This window comes from Lissotriton vulgaris, chromosome 12 (genome assembly GCF_964263255.1).
Source record: "Lissotriton vulgaris chromosome 12, aLisVul1.2, whole genome shotgun sequence".
NCBI lineage: Eukaryota > Metazoa > Chordata > Amphibia > Caudata > Salamandridae > Lissotriton > Lissotriton vulgaris.
In genome coordinates this window covers 726,643,369-726,663,821 of record NC_141700.1, presented here as the reverse complement: position 1 = coordinate 726,663,821, position 20,453 = coordinate 726,643,369, and the positions used below count along the sequence as shown (strand labels likewise).

At 43.0% G+C, this 20,453-nt stretch overlaps 1 protein-coding gene across 1 annotated transcript in view; it reads right to left on the bottom strand.

Annotated features, from left to right (window-relative positions):
- Positions 1–20,453, bottom strand: part of COPS6 (COP9 signalosome subunit 6) — a 96,565-nt gene that overhangs the window by 43,232 nt on the left and 32,880 nt on the right. The window contains exons 5-6 of the mRNA XM_086945987.1: positions 11,765–11,827; positions 9,774–9,821 (exon numbers count right to left, since the gene is read on the bottom strand). Coding sequence (XP_086802113.1) covers positions 9,774–9,821; positions 11,765–11,827 — 111 coding nt within the window. The remainder of the gene's footprint in view (positions 1–9,773; positions 9,822–11,764; positions 11,828–20,453) is intronic.

Below are 20,453 nucleotides of genomic sequence, written 5' to 3'. Positions count from 1 at the left end.
AAATTGGTATTGGATGTCTCTGCTGTCCTATTGATTTCTTCTTTGATTGTTTTGGTACAGTTTGCCTTAATGCTCATTACCACAGCTACCCAGGATTGAGCTGAAGGTTTGACAAACTGAACATATGGGTCCTAAAGATGTTGAAAAATTTGCAGCCTTGTGGCACAGGGTCGGTAACCAGACCCCACCCTACTTACAGACAAAACCACTGCCATGTGGTATTGCAACCAACACATTTACCAGCACCTCCTTGATGAATGGGCGGAAGGCCTTTAGCGTTAAGCTAGTGGCCCTCCGTTCCATAAGGTTGAAATGGTGGGTGGCCTCCGCCAGAGACCAAAGGCCTCCAATTTCACTTCTCCCAGATGGCCGTTCCAATCTAGGAGTGAAACATCGATCGCCACAGTCAGCTCTGGGTGGGGTATGGAAAGAGGTCTGCCACTGACCTTGTTGTGTTCCAGTAACCCTCTTTTGCAGTTTCCGCCGAGATCTGGGTGTGGGTTGAGAGGTACCCTTGATGTTGGACCCACTGAGACTTCATATCCTACTGCAGAGCCCACATGTGCCCAGGCATTCTTGACCAGCAGGATGCAGGAGGCCATCAGTCCCAGCAGGCTCAGAGTCTCACTGAAATCAAGGATTGAAGCTGAAAGATTGGGAGCGTAGCCTGGACGTCCTGGGCTCTCCTTTTTGGGAGAAATGCATGAAACCGGACAGTGTCCAGAATGGCTCCAATGAAAGGGAACCGTCTGACAAGGAGTCAGGTGTAACTTTGGCATGTTGACAGGGAACCCCAAAGATGGCAGGCGGTTCAGATTCTAGAGGAGGTTAACGACTGCTTTGGTCGAGCCCGCCGTCAAATGCAGATTGTCGAGGTAGGAGCAAGACTTGTGCCCAGACGTCTGAAGGTGCACTGCTACCACCGCCATCACTTTCGTGAACATCAGAGGGGTGCAGGTGGGTCCAAAGGGAAGTACAGCGAACTGGAAATGCTCCTGTCCCACCACGAACCCCAGGTAGCGCTGTTGGACCCGCAGGATGGGAATATGCAAATATGCATCCTTCAGGACCAGTGCCGTGAGCATTTTGAATTGTCCATCTGAAGGAAGGTGTTGAGGGGACAAACATGTGGAATAGAGCGAAAGCCTCAGTTCTTGTTTGGCACTGGAAAGTAGTGGGAATAAAAACCACAATTCACTTCTGGTGCAGGCACCCTATCGTATTTTGGCCAAAAGGGCTTGCACTTCCTGCCGCAAGATGGAAAAGTTTGCTGTCAGTTGATCCAGGGACGGCGGAAAGTGGCTTTGAAGGGTAAGGTGCATTTCTTAGATATAGAAACACACGAAACATACCAAGGGTCTTTTAAAAATTATGCTATAGTCGGTACCTATTTATGGTATACGAACTCAAAGATACCAAATGGTTATCGGTGTCATAGGAGAGAGAAATGGGTGATCTAAACAGAAGAAAGAAAGAAACCCATCAGCCCAACAATTGGCAGAACTTCATCATCTGGGTTTTGTGGAGAAAGATGATATCCGCTAGACACCTCCTCAGTGCATTCATTGAGGACAGCTAGAGTCGGATCATAAGAAGAGGACCATCAACCAGAAGATGAGTATTTAAAGGCTGAAAGGGTGAGTTGCAGTGCTCAAAAAAGTGTACAGAGTATAAACAAAGTTAGTGGTGATATAAAAATGCGTGTTTTGATGTCTAGAGAACATTTTTTAATAGATGTGACCATCAAGACAGCATACTTAAAAGCAGAGTGAATATAGTATGTAAAAAATATTACTATTCATCAAAGATATAGATTGGTCGACATGTTTCAGCCCCTCCGGGCTTTCATCGGGACCTATGATGTGCACTACTGCAACACTTACCACAAGACGTGATAATATAGATTGTGTAGACCTACCAGTTGTATGGTCTTTTAATCCAGAAACTCTCCTATGAAACAGGACACAAAAAGAAGAAATATACACATAACAAAGCCAGTGTTAAATTTAGACAAGCACATTTGTTGTGTTCTACGAAGTGTATCCACATGGGTATAATCCACTCACCCAACATTGTAGGGAGGAACGGCCTCATCTCGCCTGGCACTCGCTCAGGACTAAGAGGCCACGCACTAAATAGAGAGAAAATACATCCTCAATTGTATTAAACATGTGAACATTGATGCCAACATGTATTGACTGTGTACCTCAAAAAATTAGAATGAAAACAGATAGGCAGAGAAGCAGGTCCATGGCAACCACGAGCAACGACTCTTTGACACATCCCCACAGACTTATTAATGAATTGCAGTGAACGCATGTTACAAAAACCTCTATAAAAATAATTGCCTGTAGATACAAAATAGAGGCGAGGTATATCATACTGCAATCTTCAAGATCTGACAAAATGAATGTTTAGAAATATTTCAAAATATTTAAAAATAGCGCCTTTCATTCAAGTAGACCTACTTTTAACTATAGAATGGCTATTTAAACTAGTAGAGTAACTACACGCAGCTCTCACTTACCTCTCCGTCGTTGCCTCGGTCTGGCAACTGAGCCGAGGGGAATGTGGTGAGGCGGCGTGCTGTTGTAGGTTAAGAATGCGTGATGCGGACCTGATAGAAAGCTCGCTCTGAGGTCGCTGTCTCCTGATAGGCTATTCAATGTGGGGAGAAGCCTGTAATAGCACGGTAATAATGAAATGTCACTATCACTGATGTAAGGACTGCTTGAATTGGAAAGTAATACCGGAACCGGAAATGATGGCCCGGGTCTCCAAAGACCCAATGAGAGCCCTTGAGAAAAGTAAACACCGCTCCATCTCATGGCGAGTTTCTAATTGGTAGGTGGCCGATCCTGGAAATGCAGAGCCATAGAGGAAGTAGTCTCTCGATTGAACACTGCGTGATAGACCAGAAATGGGACGTGGGGCGGACCGCCACGGGAACTCCATAATATGGTATTCAGGTCCACCAATTGGTTGTGCTACCACGGAAACGTATGCGCAGGGGCACGCTAATCTGACCAATATGAGAAAACTCAACAGAAATGTCTTGTGTAGAGGAAGGAGTTTATCGATTAAATACTGCACGATAGGCGAAGAATGGGACATGGGGCGGACCATCCCGGGAACTCCATAATGTGGTATTGAAGTTCACCAATTGGTTATGCTAACACGTAGACGCATGCGCAAAGGCACGCTAAGCAGACCAATTAGAGAGAACACAGCAAAAACACAAACAAACACAGTAAAAAATGTCTCGTGTGTTTACCTTCTGATGCTTATAAATGTACTGTGGTACAGCCATCAAGGTGTCACATGTGTTAGCCCTCTTGTAAAGGTACTCGAAATAGCAAAAACTATATGTAGGGTGTGATATAGTCACATGTGTTGGCCCTCTTTTGCTTATACAGGTACTCGAAATAGCAAAAACCTATATGTAGGGTGTGTTATAGTGTGGTGAGGAAAGCACCACAAAGTTGCGCGAGCCTGAAAACGTGCAACGAACAGAACTGGTGTATCCCCTAATGAGGAGACGATACAAATCCGGCGGACAGTTCAGAGTCAATCTAGAACTTGAGTAATACAGGGATCATTACACACTGAATTCAAGCATGTGCGGTCAAGTTGAAGGTAGACAGCTGTCAGATAAACGTATGCACATGTCTCGAATAAGAGGGATTATGAATGAAATAATCGCTCTTTGGCAGTTGTGTGCTCAATCCCATCAGATGGCAAGTTGTGATTGGACGGAGGATAGATTAAAGCTGTAACCAAGGTATTTCGTCATTTAACCCCTCTATCACATTTGAGTTTGAAAACCCATTTTGCTCTTTTCTGAGCAGGAAGGAGCCATTCTAGCTCCTCTGGCTGGTATTGGAACAGCCATTTATACCTCCACATGTTAGTGATATTTCTCACTTCCTGCTCAGAAAAGAGCAAAAATGGGTTTTCAAACTCAAATGTGATACAGAGGGGTTAAATGACGAAATACCTTGGTTACAGCTTTAATCTATCCTCCGTCCAATCACAACTTGCCATCTGCTGGGATTGAGCACACAACTGCCGAAAGAGCGATTATTTCATTCATAATCCCTCTTATTCAAGACATGTGCATACGTTTATCTGATTGACAGCTGTCTACCTTCAACTTGACCGCACATGCTTGAATTCAGTGTGTAATGATCCCTGTATTACTCAAGTTCTAGATTGATGACTTTGAACTGTCCGCCGGATTTGTATCGTCTCCTCATTAGGGGATACACCAGTTCTGTTCGTTGCACGTTTTCAGGCTCGCGCAACTTTGTGGTGCTTTCCTGACCACACTCAATGACTATAACACACCCTACATATAGGTTTTTGCTATTTCGAGTACCTGTATAAGCAAAAGAGGGCCAACACATGTGACTATATCACACCCTACATATAGTTTTTGCTATTTCGAGTACCTTTACAAGAGGGCTAACACATGTGACACCTTGATGGCTGTACCACAGTACATTTATAAAGCATCAGAAGGTCAACACACGAGACATTTTTTGCTGTGTGTGTTTGTGTTTTTGCTGTGTTCTCTCTAGTTGGTCTGCTTAGCGTGCCTTTGCGCATGCGTCTACGTGTTAGCATAACCAATTGGTGAACTTCAATACCACATTATGGAGTTCCCGGGATGGTCCGCCCCACGTCCCATTCTTCGCCTATCGCGCAGTATTTAATCGATAAACTCCTTCCTCTACACAAGACATTTCTGTTGTTGAGTTTTCTCATATTGGTCTGATTAGCGTGCCCCTGCGCATACGTTTCCGTGGTAGCACAACCAATTGGTGGACCTGAATACCATATTATGGAGTTCCCGTGGCGGTCCGCCCCACGTCCCATTTCTGGTCTATCACTCAGTGTTCAATCGAGAGACTACTTCCTCTATGGCTCTGAATTTCCGGGATCAGCCACCTACCAATTAGAAACTTGCCATGAGATGGAGCGGTGTTGACTTTTTCTCAAGGGCTTTCATTGGGTCTTTGGAGACCCGGGCCATAATTTCCGGTTCCAGTATTATTTTCCAATTCAAGCAGTCCTTACATCAGTAATAGTGACATTTCATTATTACCGTGCTATTACAGGCTTCTCCCCACATTGAATAGCCTATCAGGAGACAGCCGACCTCAGAGCGAGCTTTCTATCAGGTCCACATCACGCATTCTTAACCTACAACAGCACGCAGCCTCACCACCTTCCCCTCGGCTCAGTTGCCAGACCGAGGCAACGACGGAGAGGTAAGTGAGAGCTGCGTGTAGTTACTCTACTAGTTTAAATAGCCAGTCTATAGTTAAAAGTAGGTCTACTTGAATGAAAGGCGCTATTTTTAAATATTTTGAAATATTTCTAAACATTCATTTTGTCAGATCTTCAAGATTGCAGTATGATGTACCTCGCCTCTATTTTGTATCTACAGGCAATTAATATATAGAGGTTTTTGTAACATACGTTCACTGCAATTCATTAATAAGTCTGTGGGGATGTGTCAAAGAGTCGTTGCTCGTGGTTGCCATGGACCTGCTTCTCTGCCTATCTGTTTTCATTCTAATTTTTTGAGGTACACAGTCAATACATGTTGGCATCAATGTTCACATGTTTAATACAATTGAGGATGTATTTTCTCTCTATTTAGTGCGTGGCCTCTTAGTCATGAGCGAGTGCCAGGCGAGGTGAGGCCGTTCCTCCCTACAATGTTGGGTGAGTGGATTATACCCATGTGGATACACTTCGTATAACACAACAAATGTGCTTGTCTAAATTTAACACTGGCTTTGTTATGTGTATATTTCTTCTTTTTGTGTGCTGTTTCATAGGAGAGTTTCTGGATTAAAAGACCATACAACTGGTAGGTCTACACAATCTATATTATCACGTCTTGTGGTAAGTGTTGCAGTAGTGCACATCATAGGTCCTGATGAAAGCCCGGAGGGGCTGAAACATGTCGACCAATCTATATCTTTGATGAATAGTAATATTTTTTACATACTATATTCACTCTGCTAAGTATGCCGTCTTGATGGTCACATCTATTAAAACATTTTCTCTAGACATCAAAACAGGCATTTTTATATCACCACTAACTTTGCTTATACTCTGTACACTTTTTTGAGCACTGCAACTCACCCTTTCAGCCTTTAAATACTCATCTTCTGGTTGATGGTCCTCTTCTTATGATCCGACTCTAGCTGTCCTCAATGAATGCACTGAGGAGGTGTCTAGCGGATATCATCTTTCTCCACAAAACCCAGATGATGAAGTTCCGCCAATTGGTGGGCTGATGGGTTTCTTTCTTTCTTCTGTTTAGATCACCCATTTCTCTCTCCTATGACACCGATAACCATTTGGTATCTTTGAGTTCGTATACCATAAATAGGTACCGACTATAGCATAATTTTAAAAAGACCCTTGGTATCTTTCGTGTGTTTCTATACTGTTGAGTTGGGGGACAAGATACAAGAAGGTCTATAAATATTATAAACTCCCCTGGGACCCTTCTTTCTACATTTAGTTTTCTGTTGCATTTCTTAGATAATCTACAGAACAAACCTGTCTGATGCTGTAGCCTGTTTACCCGGCAAGATTCATTGATCTTGCTGCCTCAAGCCAGGTCACAGTGCACCACTAGGGACATGCTAAAGAGGTTTGGCAGGTAGGCCATGTGGATGAAATAGGCAAATGGGCTTGCTGACCCTGATGGCAAGGCCGGTCATTGCCACAGTCTCAGCTGCAAAATGGCTGGGCGCGTGCTGAGGCTGTAGTGGTTAGTAGTATCTGCCGAAACTGTGAAGGGAGCGATAGGGCTGCAGCAACTGGCGACATAGGGAATGTAATCCCTGGAAGCGTGCTCTCTGAACTGTTCCAGAGCAGAATATGTAATGTTCCCAAAGAGGAGACCAGTCAAATGGCATGTCCATAAAGGATGACTAAACATCGCCTGAGAACCCTGTAGATCGTAGCGGCAAATGGTGACAGTGTCCAATGGAAATTGGTGGTATCAAAGCCAAGTATAGCGAACTTGGCTGTGTCATGACGGTCCCATAGAGCTTGGGTCAGAACAGGTGGGAGATCTTCAAGGACACCTGGGAGGACTAGAGTCAACATATCTCAAAGCGCATGGAAATCGTGGGCCTGCAAGCAACATAAACAGAATGAGGGCCACAGTTGTAGAACAAAAGAACCTCTTTCCCAAAGGTCACCACTCTTTTGGACTTCCTATCGGGGGAATAGTCAGAAAAGTATTAGAGTTCACCCAACTGGTACATCCTTGCACCACCAGGCTATCAGGGGATGGGGGCGGAGATAAAAATGCATGGTCGCTCGGAGGAGGGTGTGGAGTCTACAATTTGGTGATTGGCTGGAAGGCCCAACCACAGTGCAGCCCAGGCTCCTAAGAGTATCTGGGAGTGCCTCACTGATAAGTTGTAGGGGCACAGTAGATATTTCTCCCGGCCGAAGCACTTCTGTCAGGACTTTGGTTTTGACCTCTAAGGTAGGAGGTCAAGGTTGATACCGGACTGCCCCATCCATGACCACTGCAAAAGAGATACTCTCCTCAGTAGCAGCGCCTGTGAGTTAGAGGAATCCCGACTCTGGGTGAAGTGTCAAGGCTACTAACTTCTTGGAGGTCACCATACCAATTTTCTTCGCAGTATGGTTGACCTATCTCATCACAGGCGTCATAGTGGTCGTCTGAATCTATACCAAATAAGGAATGCAAGGTATGGGTTCTTCCTTGTGAAGGTGGTATGTCAAAAATTAGAGGTTGTGCTCTAATGGAAATCGAAATGGGCCTCGGTCTTTGAGATCATCCATGTGTAGTCACTGCAGGCCTTAAGAGTTGTAGCCCGACTCGAGGCACCACACCTGATGGGGATAAATCACAGACAGTTTAATGGGACAGTCCTTACAGGGCTTAAAACTGGTTGTTTTGGGAGGTGACATTTTTCTTGTATACAGTCAAAATTGTTTAGGTAAATGGTCTCAATGAGATGAGAAGTAGCTTTATATCTACGTCTGGTGGTGCAGAAAGAAAGGAACTGACGTCAGCAAGCAGGAGTGTCACATATACAGATTCTGCACGTCATTTCCTGAGTAGAACTACTTCAGTGCAGAGTTGCAAGTGGTGCACAAAGGTACTGCTGAACACTTCCAGGATCCAGTTTGCAGCCTGGAGAATATTCAAATAGGTGATGAATCTGCGGTTAGAAGACTATCCGAAATTTGTTTTCAAGTCAATACGAGATCTGAACAAGGTCGTTTTGGGAGGTGGCTTAATTCTTAACCCACTAGTGAAAAGTATTTTGGAGAAAGTTACTCATCTGGGACAAAAGTAGTAGAGTTTTGGATCCACGTACGAAGGCCCGGAAAGATAGGAACTGACATCAATATGCCTGGGTGGTGCTTATAAGCAGTCAGGCTTGTCTTTTCCGGAGTGGAACATAGTCAATACAGAGCCGCACAACACCAACTACCAACACACAGGAGTAATGCTTTTGAGTTACCAGATCCAGTCTGACGCTTGCGGGGATATACACTGGAAAAGGATCTGCTGTTAGAAGTAGCCATCAAACATGGTGAATTCAACACAACAGCGCCAACATCCACCATTTAGCGGACTGCGAGAAGCGGTTAAAAATTGTCATGTCTGTTTTTTAAAAGAGAAACAAAAATCAATAAACAGTGGTTCCAACTTGCCGAAGTGAAATAAGGAGAGAAGTTCTAGCATGTCTGATGCAAGTGTGTACTTCTAAGGTATTCGTTCGGGATGGAGCACTAGCAGTAACAAACCATCACCCTTGCCTTCCTTCATCCACATCTTCTTACAGCACCACATTAACGAGACACTTATAGGGGCCACAGCCTTAACTTTTTTGTCAATCTACAATTTAATTTAGAAAATTTATTTATTCTTTTCACTGAAAACAAAGTTTTACAATTTTTCATTGTGATATTGAATTTACTGGTTATACGGAGGTTGGTAAACTTACAATGTATGTCAAAGGGAACTATTGCATGCTTGTGCATCTAATTTAGCAAAGCGGTCTGTAAACCTCAAGTTCACATTGATATAAAACATTTAGCCAGTTTAGATGATGGTGCTTGACAGCGTTCTCCTACTCGCCGTTTCTTAACAGATACTGCATCCTCAATGAACGTTAATTACCATAAGGGGTCTTTATGCTCAAACATATACCGGTGTACCGTAATTTTGCAGCAGCCAGCATTAGTACACATTGTTTTTTCTTAACCAAAAACAAACTCGAGCAGACCTGGTGATAGCTCAACTACTGAAAAATACAAGCTCCCCCTTCACAAAGATGGAACCCAAGATTAGGTGTAGAACACCATGCACTGACATGAAAATCCACCAGTCATATCACCAGGAAATGCAGAGAACAGAAGAGGAACTAGTGCTTTGATGAAAAGAGTTTTCTAGTGCCAGAAGAGAGCTCATTCAGTTTGAGTAAACGGAAGCCTCATAAACACAAACACTGTGAATGTATTATCAGTATTGTACATGTGATACGGTTGGCACCACTGTCATAACAGTGCAATTACAGTGGAAGCAGAAAGCTAAGTGGGAATGAATGTGCAAGAACTAATCCGGCGCAAGTGAGGAAAGTTGCGTGTACATGTGCTATGGCCAGAATGCTCTACCTTCTGAGGCTCTGCTGTAGACAAAGCATGGTTCTACCTTTTCAGGCGGCAGGCACAGGAATATGGCCGGAATCACTCACCTCTCCACTGATGATGTCAATTACAGATTCAAAGACACTGACAGGTAGCTGTGTAGAGAAAATTAAAGAGTAAAGTGAATGAGAATGAAAGGAGCTGCATGAATTATTACATCTGCCTTAACCAGTGATCATATGAAGTTTATGGGTGTCTGCAACAGTAATTTTTCATTCTTAATATACGATCACTATACTTGAACATCCACAAGGGGCTGGAAGTTTCCATTAAAAGTGTGTGTTTTTAAAGCAAGTTTGATATGCCCTGGAGAGCATCTCATTGGTTTAGGTGTGCACTAATGAAAAATTAAAATGCATCCGGCTGGCGTGTAATCGAGCATGCGAAAAAAGTCTAGGATTTCGTGACAATCAGCCATGAAAAGCGCAGTAGGAACCAGTCCTTCAGGTAAGGAACTGCTCTAGTGCATACATTATAGGAGGATCCGGCTGTAATTGAGATTGTTTGCAAGGAGAATAGCCTGGACAATACTGAACGTAATTTGTTGTGTCCATTTCGAATTTTATGCTTAACACATAATCTCAGTCAACCATCCCACTCAAGCATCATCAATGTATCTATTCTAATGTATCAAGTTCCCTTAAAACAACAAAGAGTAACCTTTATCTGCGACCAAGAGAAATGGTTGCAGTTTCAACTCTCAATGCAGCAAGTGCTCCATGGTACTCCAAAGGAAAATGTACAAGTTCTACAATCTCCCATGTGAGAGCTAAGAAACACAGATGGTTAGGGAGAACTAAGAAACACAGATGGTTAGGGAGAGATTAGCGGTTGTCGCATATTACAATCTCTATGCTCAATTTACAACAGAAGATACTCGCTTGAAACAACAGCTACAATATTCCCTTGTGCGGAGTACTATGATATGCCTGCATGCAGCAGTTACTTCAAGGCTTTCATGATCCCTATGGATAGAGACAGCTTGAATATCATATATAGTGCTCTGTTTTGCTTGTGGTTAGGTTTGTACTATAAAAGTCAGATAAATACATAGGATATACGCTTTGTCCTGTACAGGCAAAAGCTAATAAATTAATGTGCACTGTGAACAGGCAGAGCCCTAAGCAGAATAGGTGTTTCTTCAATAACACCCAGGGTCTGTAGATATCATTATGATCACTATACATCCTCACCTAGAGCAGACTCCCATATATACTACTGATTAATTTTATAGGACCTCTTTTCACTCTTGTAAGTAGATAGGTTTCCTCAGTGAGGAAACTGCTCATTTAGGAGAGCTGGTTATAGTAAGATAACACAGGAGTCAACAACAAGGAACCTGCCAAACATAATGGGTGCTCAAAGCCATTCGTCCCAGCTCTTATTTAGCTTCCGACACCATGATGAGATAAGGCCAGCAACACAAACCCTCCATTGTGTGCGGACCAATTAGTGTCAAGGCCCAGTTCATTGTACACAAGTCTCAATATGGCTGCACATCTGGCTTTTAGTTCCATAATCCCCAGTTCGATACCTATGACTTGTTGCATTAAATCTCTACATCAGCAGAACAAAACAAATGTTGCTGCTTCTCAAGGCTCAACCTTGAGCTCCACCCACACCACTCAACATCTGAAAAACACTTTTTGAGGACGCACTCATGTCTGAAGGCATTTATTCCGTATGGTCCTAGCCTCCTGTAGAGTAATATTCCCAGTGAAAATTACTTGCCATCTTAGTCTTATATGACCACTCCTCACAACTGGCCATTGAACGACCATTCTTTCAGTCTGCACACTATGGAGTCATTTGAAGAGGCGCCATCTCTCTTCCTTCTGATCAGGAATTCACAAGCTTAAACTTGAAAGACACACAAGCCTTCCAGATTGTAGACAAGCAGGTCCACTTGTATTTTACATAGCTTCCTGACCTGCAGTGTTATCTACAACCCCTCCTTGTCCTTTGGCAGGAAGATGTTGTTAAACCATTTACAAAAACGGTATCCTCATGCACAGCAGCACTCTACAGCATTACTCACATCTGTGTGCTTGGTCATCGGATTCAATTTTAGGAACAGTGGACTCTCGATGATCTCACACACCTGGGTGAAAAAAAGATACACAAAGGGGTTAAGCAACAGTCAAAGATCAACAAACAGCGGCTGCCATCTGAACAAGAGAGAGGCAGCAGAGGACATTTGAAGTGTGTGGTGCACGCATTTCGTGTCTTTGCAGCATAGATTTATAGGCAATTCCATTAATTCAATACTCCAGTGCCACTACCCCAGGTAGTCACTCACTACATGTAATTTATTGATAGCATTTTGTATATTGTTTAAGAGCAGTTTACAAATCTACAATTTATTTACCAGTTCTGTACTCTAGTGTTTTTTTACGGAATCAAGAGCTTGCAAGATGTCCTCAGAATCCTCTTGCAGCAAAGACTCATGCTTTGCAATTCAACCAATTAAATACCATGAATATACAAGACCAAATGTGATAAGAAACAAGCAATAGTGTGGGGCTTCAGAACTCGCGAAAGAAAAACTGGTTACCAGAGCAAAGGAAGGAACAATAGAGCTAAAGGAGATATAAAGGGTGGGATGCTAACAGTGTAAGCGATCAGGAACTAGTGGATAATTGGGAGATGGAGACATGCCAGGGCAAGCCAAAAGAGAACCAGGTGCCCATGTCTATGAACCAAGACAGACAAGTACACACATGGACATGCTGGCACACATACTGTCCCACACATTACACATCCAGACTGCATACAAGTGGGCACAGACAGAGTTAAGAGGATGATTGGATGGAGAGGAACGAATGATAGATGGATGTCTGGATGAATGTTGCATGTCCACTTATTTACACACATTTTGACAAAACGAAGAGGAAAGGCTCGGGTCAGTCTAACCCATGACTACTTGCTATAGAAAGCACATTTTACATGTTTATGAAAAACTATCACCATCCCGAGTCCATCACTACCCTTCTTTGCTATAATCATTCACAGGGGGCACTACAATTCAGTAGTTTCATTTATCCATCGGAGCTCTCGACCAGATAACAGGTTCTTTACGGGTCCGGAGAAATTGCGCAAGTGCAACAAGTCCCGGCCCCCAGCAGAGGTCCATGGAGCATTGTCCCCTGAATATAGGTGTACAATCGGAAAGGAAACCCCTCTACACATATAAGCACCTTAGTGCATGCTTCACACACAGGGCACTGACAAACACATAGATCCCTGTAACACCCTCGCACATTAGGTCCTGAAGAAAGCCAGTAGAAGAAAAGGCCTGGCTGAAACTAGTCGACCGCACTGGACGTTGGAGACCATAAGTCTACCATGCACGTCTCAAGCCTTTGTTTTTAGTCACTGCCTGGAGCCCACCAATAAAGTAACCTTTGGGACCCCAAGGACAGTATTTTAAAACCTCACACAACTCACACGCACAGCACACTCACAAACTCAATAAAACCCGCTCCGCAGAAATCTGGCATCGCAGCACACCTGAGGCACACTCGGTGCCTTGGGTGGGGCCCGATGATGAAGCATGCCACCAACTAGGTTGGTGGGTGAGGGCCTTCATTAAAACCGAATGGTTTTCCATACAGAGACATAGCACACTAAACCGAATTAGTTCCTGTTGATTGACAATAATATCCTAGGAAAATGAACTAGCATCTCTGGTACCTCTCTCTCTCCTTTGATAATAAAGCTCATTTATATAGAATACATTGGTTTACAAGATGGTTCTACTAACATCACATATTGTAGACTAGATTATAAAGATCAATTGCATATTTGAACAAAGGATTAGACCATTGGATTGGTACAGAATTAAGAATCCTGGCTATCCACAATGCTTCCCAGAAGTACCTCTGTGAACCCAGAGACGGACGCAAGGTTCTAGGCATTATTGGTTACTTACTTGTAATCCTGGTTCTGCATCGTAGTGCTCTTCTATGTAGTCAAACGTGAGACTAATTCCCTTCTGCATGTCGGTATCCAAGCACACTTGAACTATATCAATATAAATCTAGCTACTCCAAACTACATTGCAGAACATGAAACTCTGAACAGCATCCCTAGTATCTAAAATATATTTAAAAAGAGGATGCCTGGTAGGCTTAATATTTTAAGAGTAATATGAAAGGCAACCTAACACTTAAATTAGAGGATTTCCATTTCATGATATCTTTTACTGGCAGTTGCAGCTCATAGCCAGTTCTGTTTGGCAGATAAAATATAGATGTAGAAAAACAAGCTTTCTGGACTTTATCCACATGGCCAAGAAAAGGCCAGAGAGGTGAGAAGGTTGTTTAAGCCTTCAAATAGAAAACAAAAGTTAACTTGTTTAGAGTGCTTTGGAGGCACAGTTTGGTTACTGAAGAATATTGGTAGGGCAATAGTCTGATTGAAATTTTGAAACCACCTTGGGTAAAAAGTAAAGAGGAGTCCTCATCATTACACAGTAAAGGAAAATGTACTCACACTGAAGTCTAAAGAGTTTATTAACAAAAGCAAAATGAATAGCCTGTGAATCACAGATTCAACTGATCAGATTGTCCACAAACATGGCTGGGTGGTGCAAGCTTGCTGACCACTGGCAAAGCATATAATTATGCACCAGTGCTTGTAAATATAGACATGTATAATTGTAGTTCTTAAAAAAATAAAAAAGTGAAACAACCTTCAAATAGTAACAATAAGAAAACATTTCAGCTGAGGAAACTAGTCTTCATTTTCTTGACTCAGGAACGAACAGGTGTGCAGAGACTGGGATCAGCGAAGGCACTTCAAGCGGGCAAAGTTAAAATGAGCAAGAAAATATGGCTGAAACAAGTTATTTTGACGCTAATTGACCTTATTCCACAATCTTAATAGTACTGACAACAGTATACGGTTCAACAGTTGAAAAAGCTTGCATCTCACTGACCTTACTACCTAGAAAATAGGTTCAGTTTGGATACCAGCCTCGTGTGTGATGAAAGTAGTGGTTCACATATCTGCTACACATGTCAACATCTAGTTCAGTCAGAGGCAATAAGTGTTAAATGTTCCTTTGGAGTTCTGCACTATGCAGATGATACGCAAATCTTAATCCAGATTGAACACTCATCCATGGCTCACCTGAGAATGCAAGACATTCTCAGGTTTACTATCAACTGGATGTCGGACAGTTCTTTAAAAATAAATCCGGATAAAACTGAAGTCACAGTTGGGTACCCCCCCTATACCGAAAGAGTGTGTTAATAACTTAGAAGTCAAAACATGATCACTCTCTCTCAATGCAGGACCATGTCACGGCCATTGCTGGATCCTGTTATTTCAGGTTAAGATTGCTCAGGAAGATCCTTCCTTTTATTCCATTAGAACATCGCAGAACCCCAACACAAGCCATGGTAATCCATTGTTTGCATTACGGAAATGCCCTTTTAGCAGAAGTAGGGCAAACCTCCCTTAAGAAATTACAGGTGATTCAAAATACAGCGGCCAGGCTGGCACTGAATATGCCTGCTAGATCTTCTTCGCTACCATTATTGAAAAAATTACACTGGCTACCTGTAGGGCAAAGATCCATCTTTAAAATATGCTGTTTGACATTTAATGCCCTACAGGGTCAGGGCCCTAGATACCTGCAACATAAACTGAAAAGACACATCCGGAGCCGAACTCTTAGATCTAGCTCGCAATTACTTTTACATGTCCCCCGAATCAGACGTCATAGGTCAGGGGGTATGGCTTTCTCCTATCTAGCACCTGTCTATTGGAATAGTTTCCCATCTTCTTGCGTGAAATGTCATCCTATCAAATCTTCAGGAAACATCTAAAAGCCTTCCTTTATTAAGGCCTCTCCTTCTTAGTTTTCTCCCTGGGCTGTGTTTCAAGTAAGCGCCGAGATGCCTAACGGTGATTTGTTGCGCTATAAAAGAAAGCATTACATAACATAAGTCCTGGCAGTTACTACAGCTGCCAATCCGTGGAGTGATCTATTTTGGCCGGCCGAATTGGGGCCTCTGCCAAAACCAGCAATAATAGTAAAAAGTCTGGGCATCAGAATCGATGCCCTGCTATCCATGATAGAGCAGGTGTCGGCGGTGGTGGGCATATGTGTTAGTCTACTGCGCCAACTCCGGAAATTATCTTCACTGCTGTCATTTTCCACTCTCAGGCTGGCGGTATCTGCCATGATTCTGGCACGACTGGACTACGGTAATTCCTTATATTTTGGCCTACCAAAAAACCTCCTGGCTAGGCTCCAGGTGGGGATGAATGATGCTGCCAGACTTATTTTCAATAAACCTAGGCGAACCCGGGCTACGCCTCTACTACAGGACTTACATTTTGCTCTCTGGGCGATTGGCAGCCAATGTAAGAGCCTCTGCATTGTACACAAGGCCATCTATGGCTCAGCCCCCACTTACATCAAGGACCGACTTACTAACTACAGGCCAAGTAGGACCCTTCGGTCTGCTGAGGCATGTAACCTGATATGTCCTCGGTTCAACCTTGTTTCTAAGGGTGGTAGAGCCTTCTCCAGCACTGGCCCTCTGGCGTGGAACCACCTACCAGCTAAACTTAAGGAAGAAACCAACCTCCTCTTCTTTAGGAAGAATCTGAAGACTGTGCTGTTCGTAGCGGCACGGGGGCCCCTCTGATCGGGTGGTTCTGTGTCCTTACTGGTGTTGTGTGTCCGCTGATAGCGCTTAGATACCCCTGGGTGATAACGCGCTCTACAAGCTTATAATATCATAATAACATAACAATATCACTGCTGGAATTTGAGGGAGGGGAAGAAAAGTGTATTGGGATATCTCGGACCAATTCAGCAAACTGGCATTGCCTCTACAATATATGAAAAAGCTTCTCTGGGCAAAGTGTGGACATTTTTAGTTTTTAGCTGCGGCAAATAAGTACAATTTCGACATATTCAGTTTGGGAAGATGCCCTACAGTACTTTGTTGTCTAATATCTATTTATGGCTTAGTTTGAAAAATCGGCTGAAGAAATATGCTCCTTGATGTTGTTGTCCTAGGAGCAAGTTTCTAGCTAGGAGCCATAACCACATATTTTGAGTGTTCAAAAATAGTGGTCTTGATCTGCTGTTGCTTAGTTTAAGTAGTCCATCATAGGTGTTTTGTCTGCCTGAACTAGAATTCGAAACACTGAAAGGGATGGCAGAACGCCAGTTAGGTGAACTGTCATGAGCGGCAGGAAATGGATGTGATACAAGCTCTTTTGGATTCCGTAAGTCTTTAATTGTTAGTTCTCTTAGGTGTGTGCCCCAGCCTACGGGAGGCGGCATCTGATTCAACAGATTAGTCAGGGTGATTCTAAAGGAATGTTGCTAGCTGCATTATGTTATCATCAGGTTACAGATTGTCTGGCTGCACAGTGACCGCTTCAGTTCATCTGTTCTTCCTGCAACCATTATTCTTCTAGGCACTGTTGAAGTTTCATGCGGAGTCCTACATTTGTTACTACAACGATGCAAGAAGTAATGAACTCTGGTGGACTATTGGGTTTGGTGACTTTCTGAGAAGGTCACTGTAAGAAATACATCTTTTCTGCGTGGTTACCCCAGATTTTTCGCCTTGTGCTGCACCTTAAAGTTTTGTTGGATTTAGAACTCTGTGGACTTTAGTCATGCTATCCAGTAGTAAATTGCCTCTGCTACACCTTTTGACATGGTTGGAGTTGCATCATTCTAATTGGCATATACAACTTGCCTGTAAGTCCCTAGTGTACCCAGGGACTGGAAGTTCATACCACTAGTGGACCGCTGCAACTATTGTGCCATCCACTACACGGACAGTGCAGATACAGCTTCAGGTCTACGACTGTAGCCTGCTTGAAGTAGTGTAAAAACTGCAAATTGCCCGGCCCAAATAGACCCTTTGACAGGTAAAACCTCCAATTTAAATATTAAAAAGTCAACTCTAAGGGGACCTTGTAACCAACAAGGCAGAGTGCATGGTATTTAAAAGTAGGACACGTAGAAAGTTAATGTTAAAATGTTCTTACAGCAACTAGCAACCAAAAGCTATCCCCACTGTGGTAGGCCTAGCTCTCCTATGTCGAAAACTAGAGCCCAGATTAAAATACCAATACTGTAGATCGGGAATGGAACCCGCTAGAAGAAGAAAAGTAGTTATTTATTTCATAGTTATTCAAAATCCAATTCAATGGCGAAGTCAGATTTTTTATAAATGTAAAGGAAAGGTACCTTTTTTTTAAATAAAGTTACTGTTTCCCTGCCTGATGTTCCTGTATGCTAATATGCAATGGTTGTCTAGCATCTCCCAGCCAGTAATTAACCTTGAATAGATGGAAATGCCTCCCAGGGCAAAAATAGGCTAACCGGAAGTGCAGAGATGGCTCTGCTGAACTCTGCAGAATATGTGGTGGCTGGGGACATCCATTTTAATACTAAAGTGCCAACCCGGCTTGAGGTTCATATCCTGCTCAGCTGGTCTGCTAGGTTTACATGCAACACTTGGGGCAAACTTTAAACGGAGAGAACATTATGCTAAAACAGTTCTTATGAACCCACTGTCTGGTTGCTGAAGTACTCTGCATTTGTCCTACCAAACACTTGTCTTTGGGTTGGTTGCGGGTATAGTGGCTGCCTCAAACTGTTCGTGTTGGATGTAGGAGGATACTAGGATAACCATAGTACACTACCACCCCCCCCGCCACACACACACTCACATCCCATCTAGTCCTCAGAGCCCACATTTAGAGTGGCCAAAGACCTCGGCCACGTTAAAAATGCCCAAAGTGGGTAGACTTGGTCCGGGGACCTTTTACACCATTGCTTAGGATGAGCCCAGGAATCATTTTCACACACTAGCTAGTTCCAAGTATAAACTTGTACCCTAAGGCACCCACTTCAGAACAGCTTCTGGACCTGCGGAAGATCAGAAGAGAACTGGCCCTGCTCCCTCTGGTACCAAGAAAAAGGAGTAGACTCCAAGGGTCATGAGGCTGACCTCTTTTTGAAGCTACAGGGACCCAAGAAACCACGAGAGGCTTTTTTCCTGGAAGAACCCAGATGACCAGTGGCAACTGGACCTGGAGTGGACCCGGCTGCTGTCCTCTACCTTACACATACTGTGAGCCTCTTTCAGTGCTTCACATGAGGTCCTGGGGAACTTCAGTAGTGGACTCTTGTGAGGAACAGAGACTTAAAGGACTAAGTCAGAAGGTAAAATCTTTGACCAGGACAAACCTGGTTGGTGTACCGGAAGAATGCTCCATTGCAGTCAGCCTCGAATTGCACCCAAGTCGCAGTCAACCACAATCATTGACTATCATTGGCACTTTGTGCTTTTTGGCATTATTTCTACTTAAAAATTTACAAAATTCGTATCTCCAGTCACCCTTGAAGGATGTTGGTGCAATTTGGTTCATTATACTTTAATCAATTTTTTTTTATTCAGGTTTCAGATTTGTATTGTTTTGTACTGAACTTTATTACTGTTTTGATACTGCATACATTGCTATAAATTAAGCCGGTCTGCTCTGTCCCACAGCAACCGGCGGCTGAGCTCAGAGTAAATTACGGGACTTGAGGGTTCATTCTGAAAAGGGTTGTGTATATTCCGTGGGGTGGGTAGTTACTCACCCCAAATAATAATCCAATTTCTTACCCTTGCATTTCTACTAAATAGATGACACACTGTCCATTAAAAAAAATATTTTACTTGATTTGCCTCTAGAATCAATTCCAAATAAACTGGATTTGAACTGGTGTTTTGGTCCACTTATGACTGCTGGTCTGCAGACTCAGTAGAAGTTGGGACATTGTGACTATAAGGTCATTTTTAACTTGGGTGGGTTTCAGGCTTTAAAAAGCTAGTCAACCATATACAGGTATATGTAGATCCCTTTACAAACCATTGTTACTAAATGTGTAGCCTAATTTAAGTAAATGAAGACTACAATCTCCACAATCCAATAGTTTGTTACAAGGAAGCTAAGGAACAAGAACATAGTGCCCAATATACAAGGAGAAAGCTACCTATAAACAAGCGCTGGCAAAGACAGTACGTCTTGACCTTACAGAAAGTGTGCCAACCTGTTGCCTTTGCCAATCTCGGCCTGTAAAATAGTCATACAAAAAAACATCAAATTGAAAGAGGAAAAGCAAACACATTTGTATGGTACATCAAAATTGTACATTTAATTCAAGGTTTTCAACCTTTATAAACAGCATTGTTTAGTTTTTAAATACTTTATTCAGGAAACTTTGAACAGAATTTAAAAACAATAAAGATGTGCCAGAATGTAAAGGGAAATGCCTGCCAAGGCCCAATATACTTTCCATTTGATTCAGTCATTTGGTTCTTTGTGGTAACTCTGGTTCAAATATATGGACTTCAAGAATTAATGCAGCAAGTAAACCTTCTGCCTCAAATTCCAGCTGAGTGCAGCAGCTGGCTATCCTCACAATGCCACAAACGTCTTTGTGTGCCAACGCATGCACTTTCATGGAATGTGTGGCATGCAGGGATAAAATAAACACAACCCTTAAAGTCTGCTCTTCAGCCACCCCACAACAAAAATATCCCTGATGCTATCCTTTTACAGGCAAGCTGTGAGGGGTGGGGATGCTTCTCTCTTTGCAGATAGTCACCCTGCCACTCCCAAGTCCCTTCTTTGCATACTGTATTCAGTAGCTTGCCATGAATTACACAAAAGCCATCGCCTGGCACCTAGAA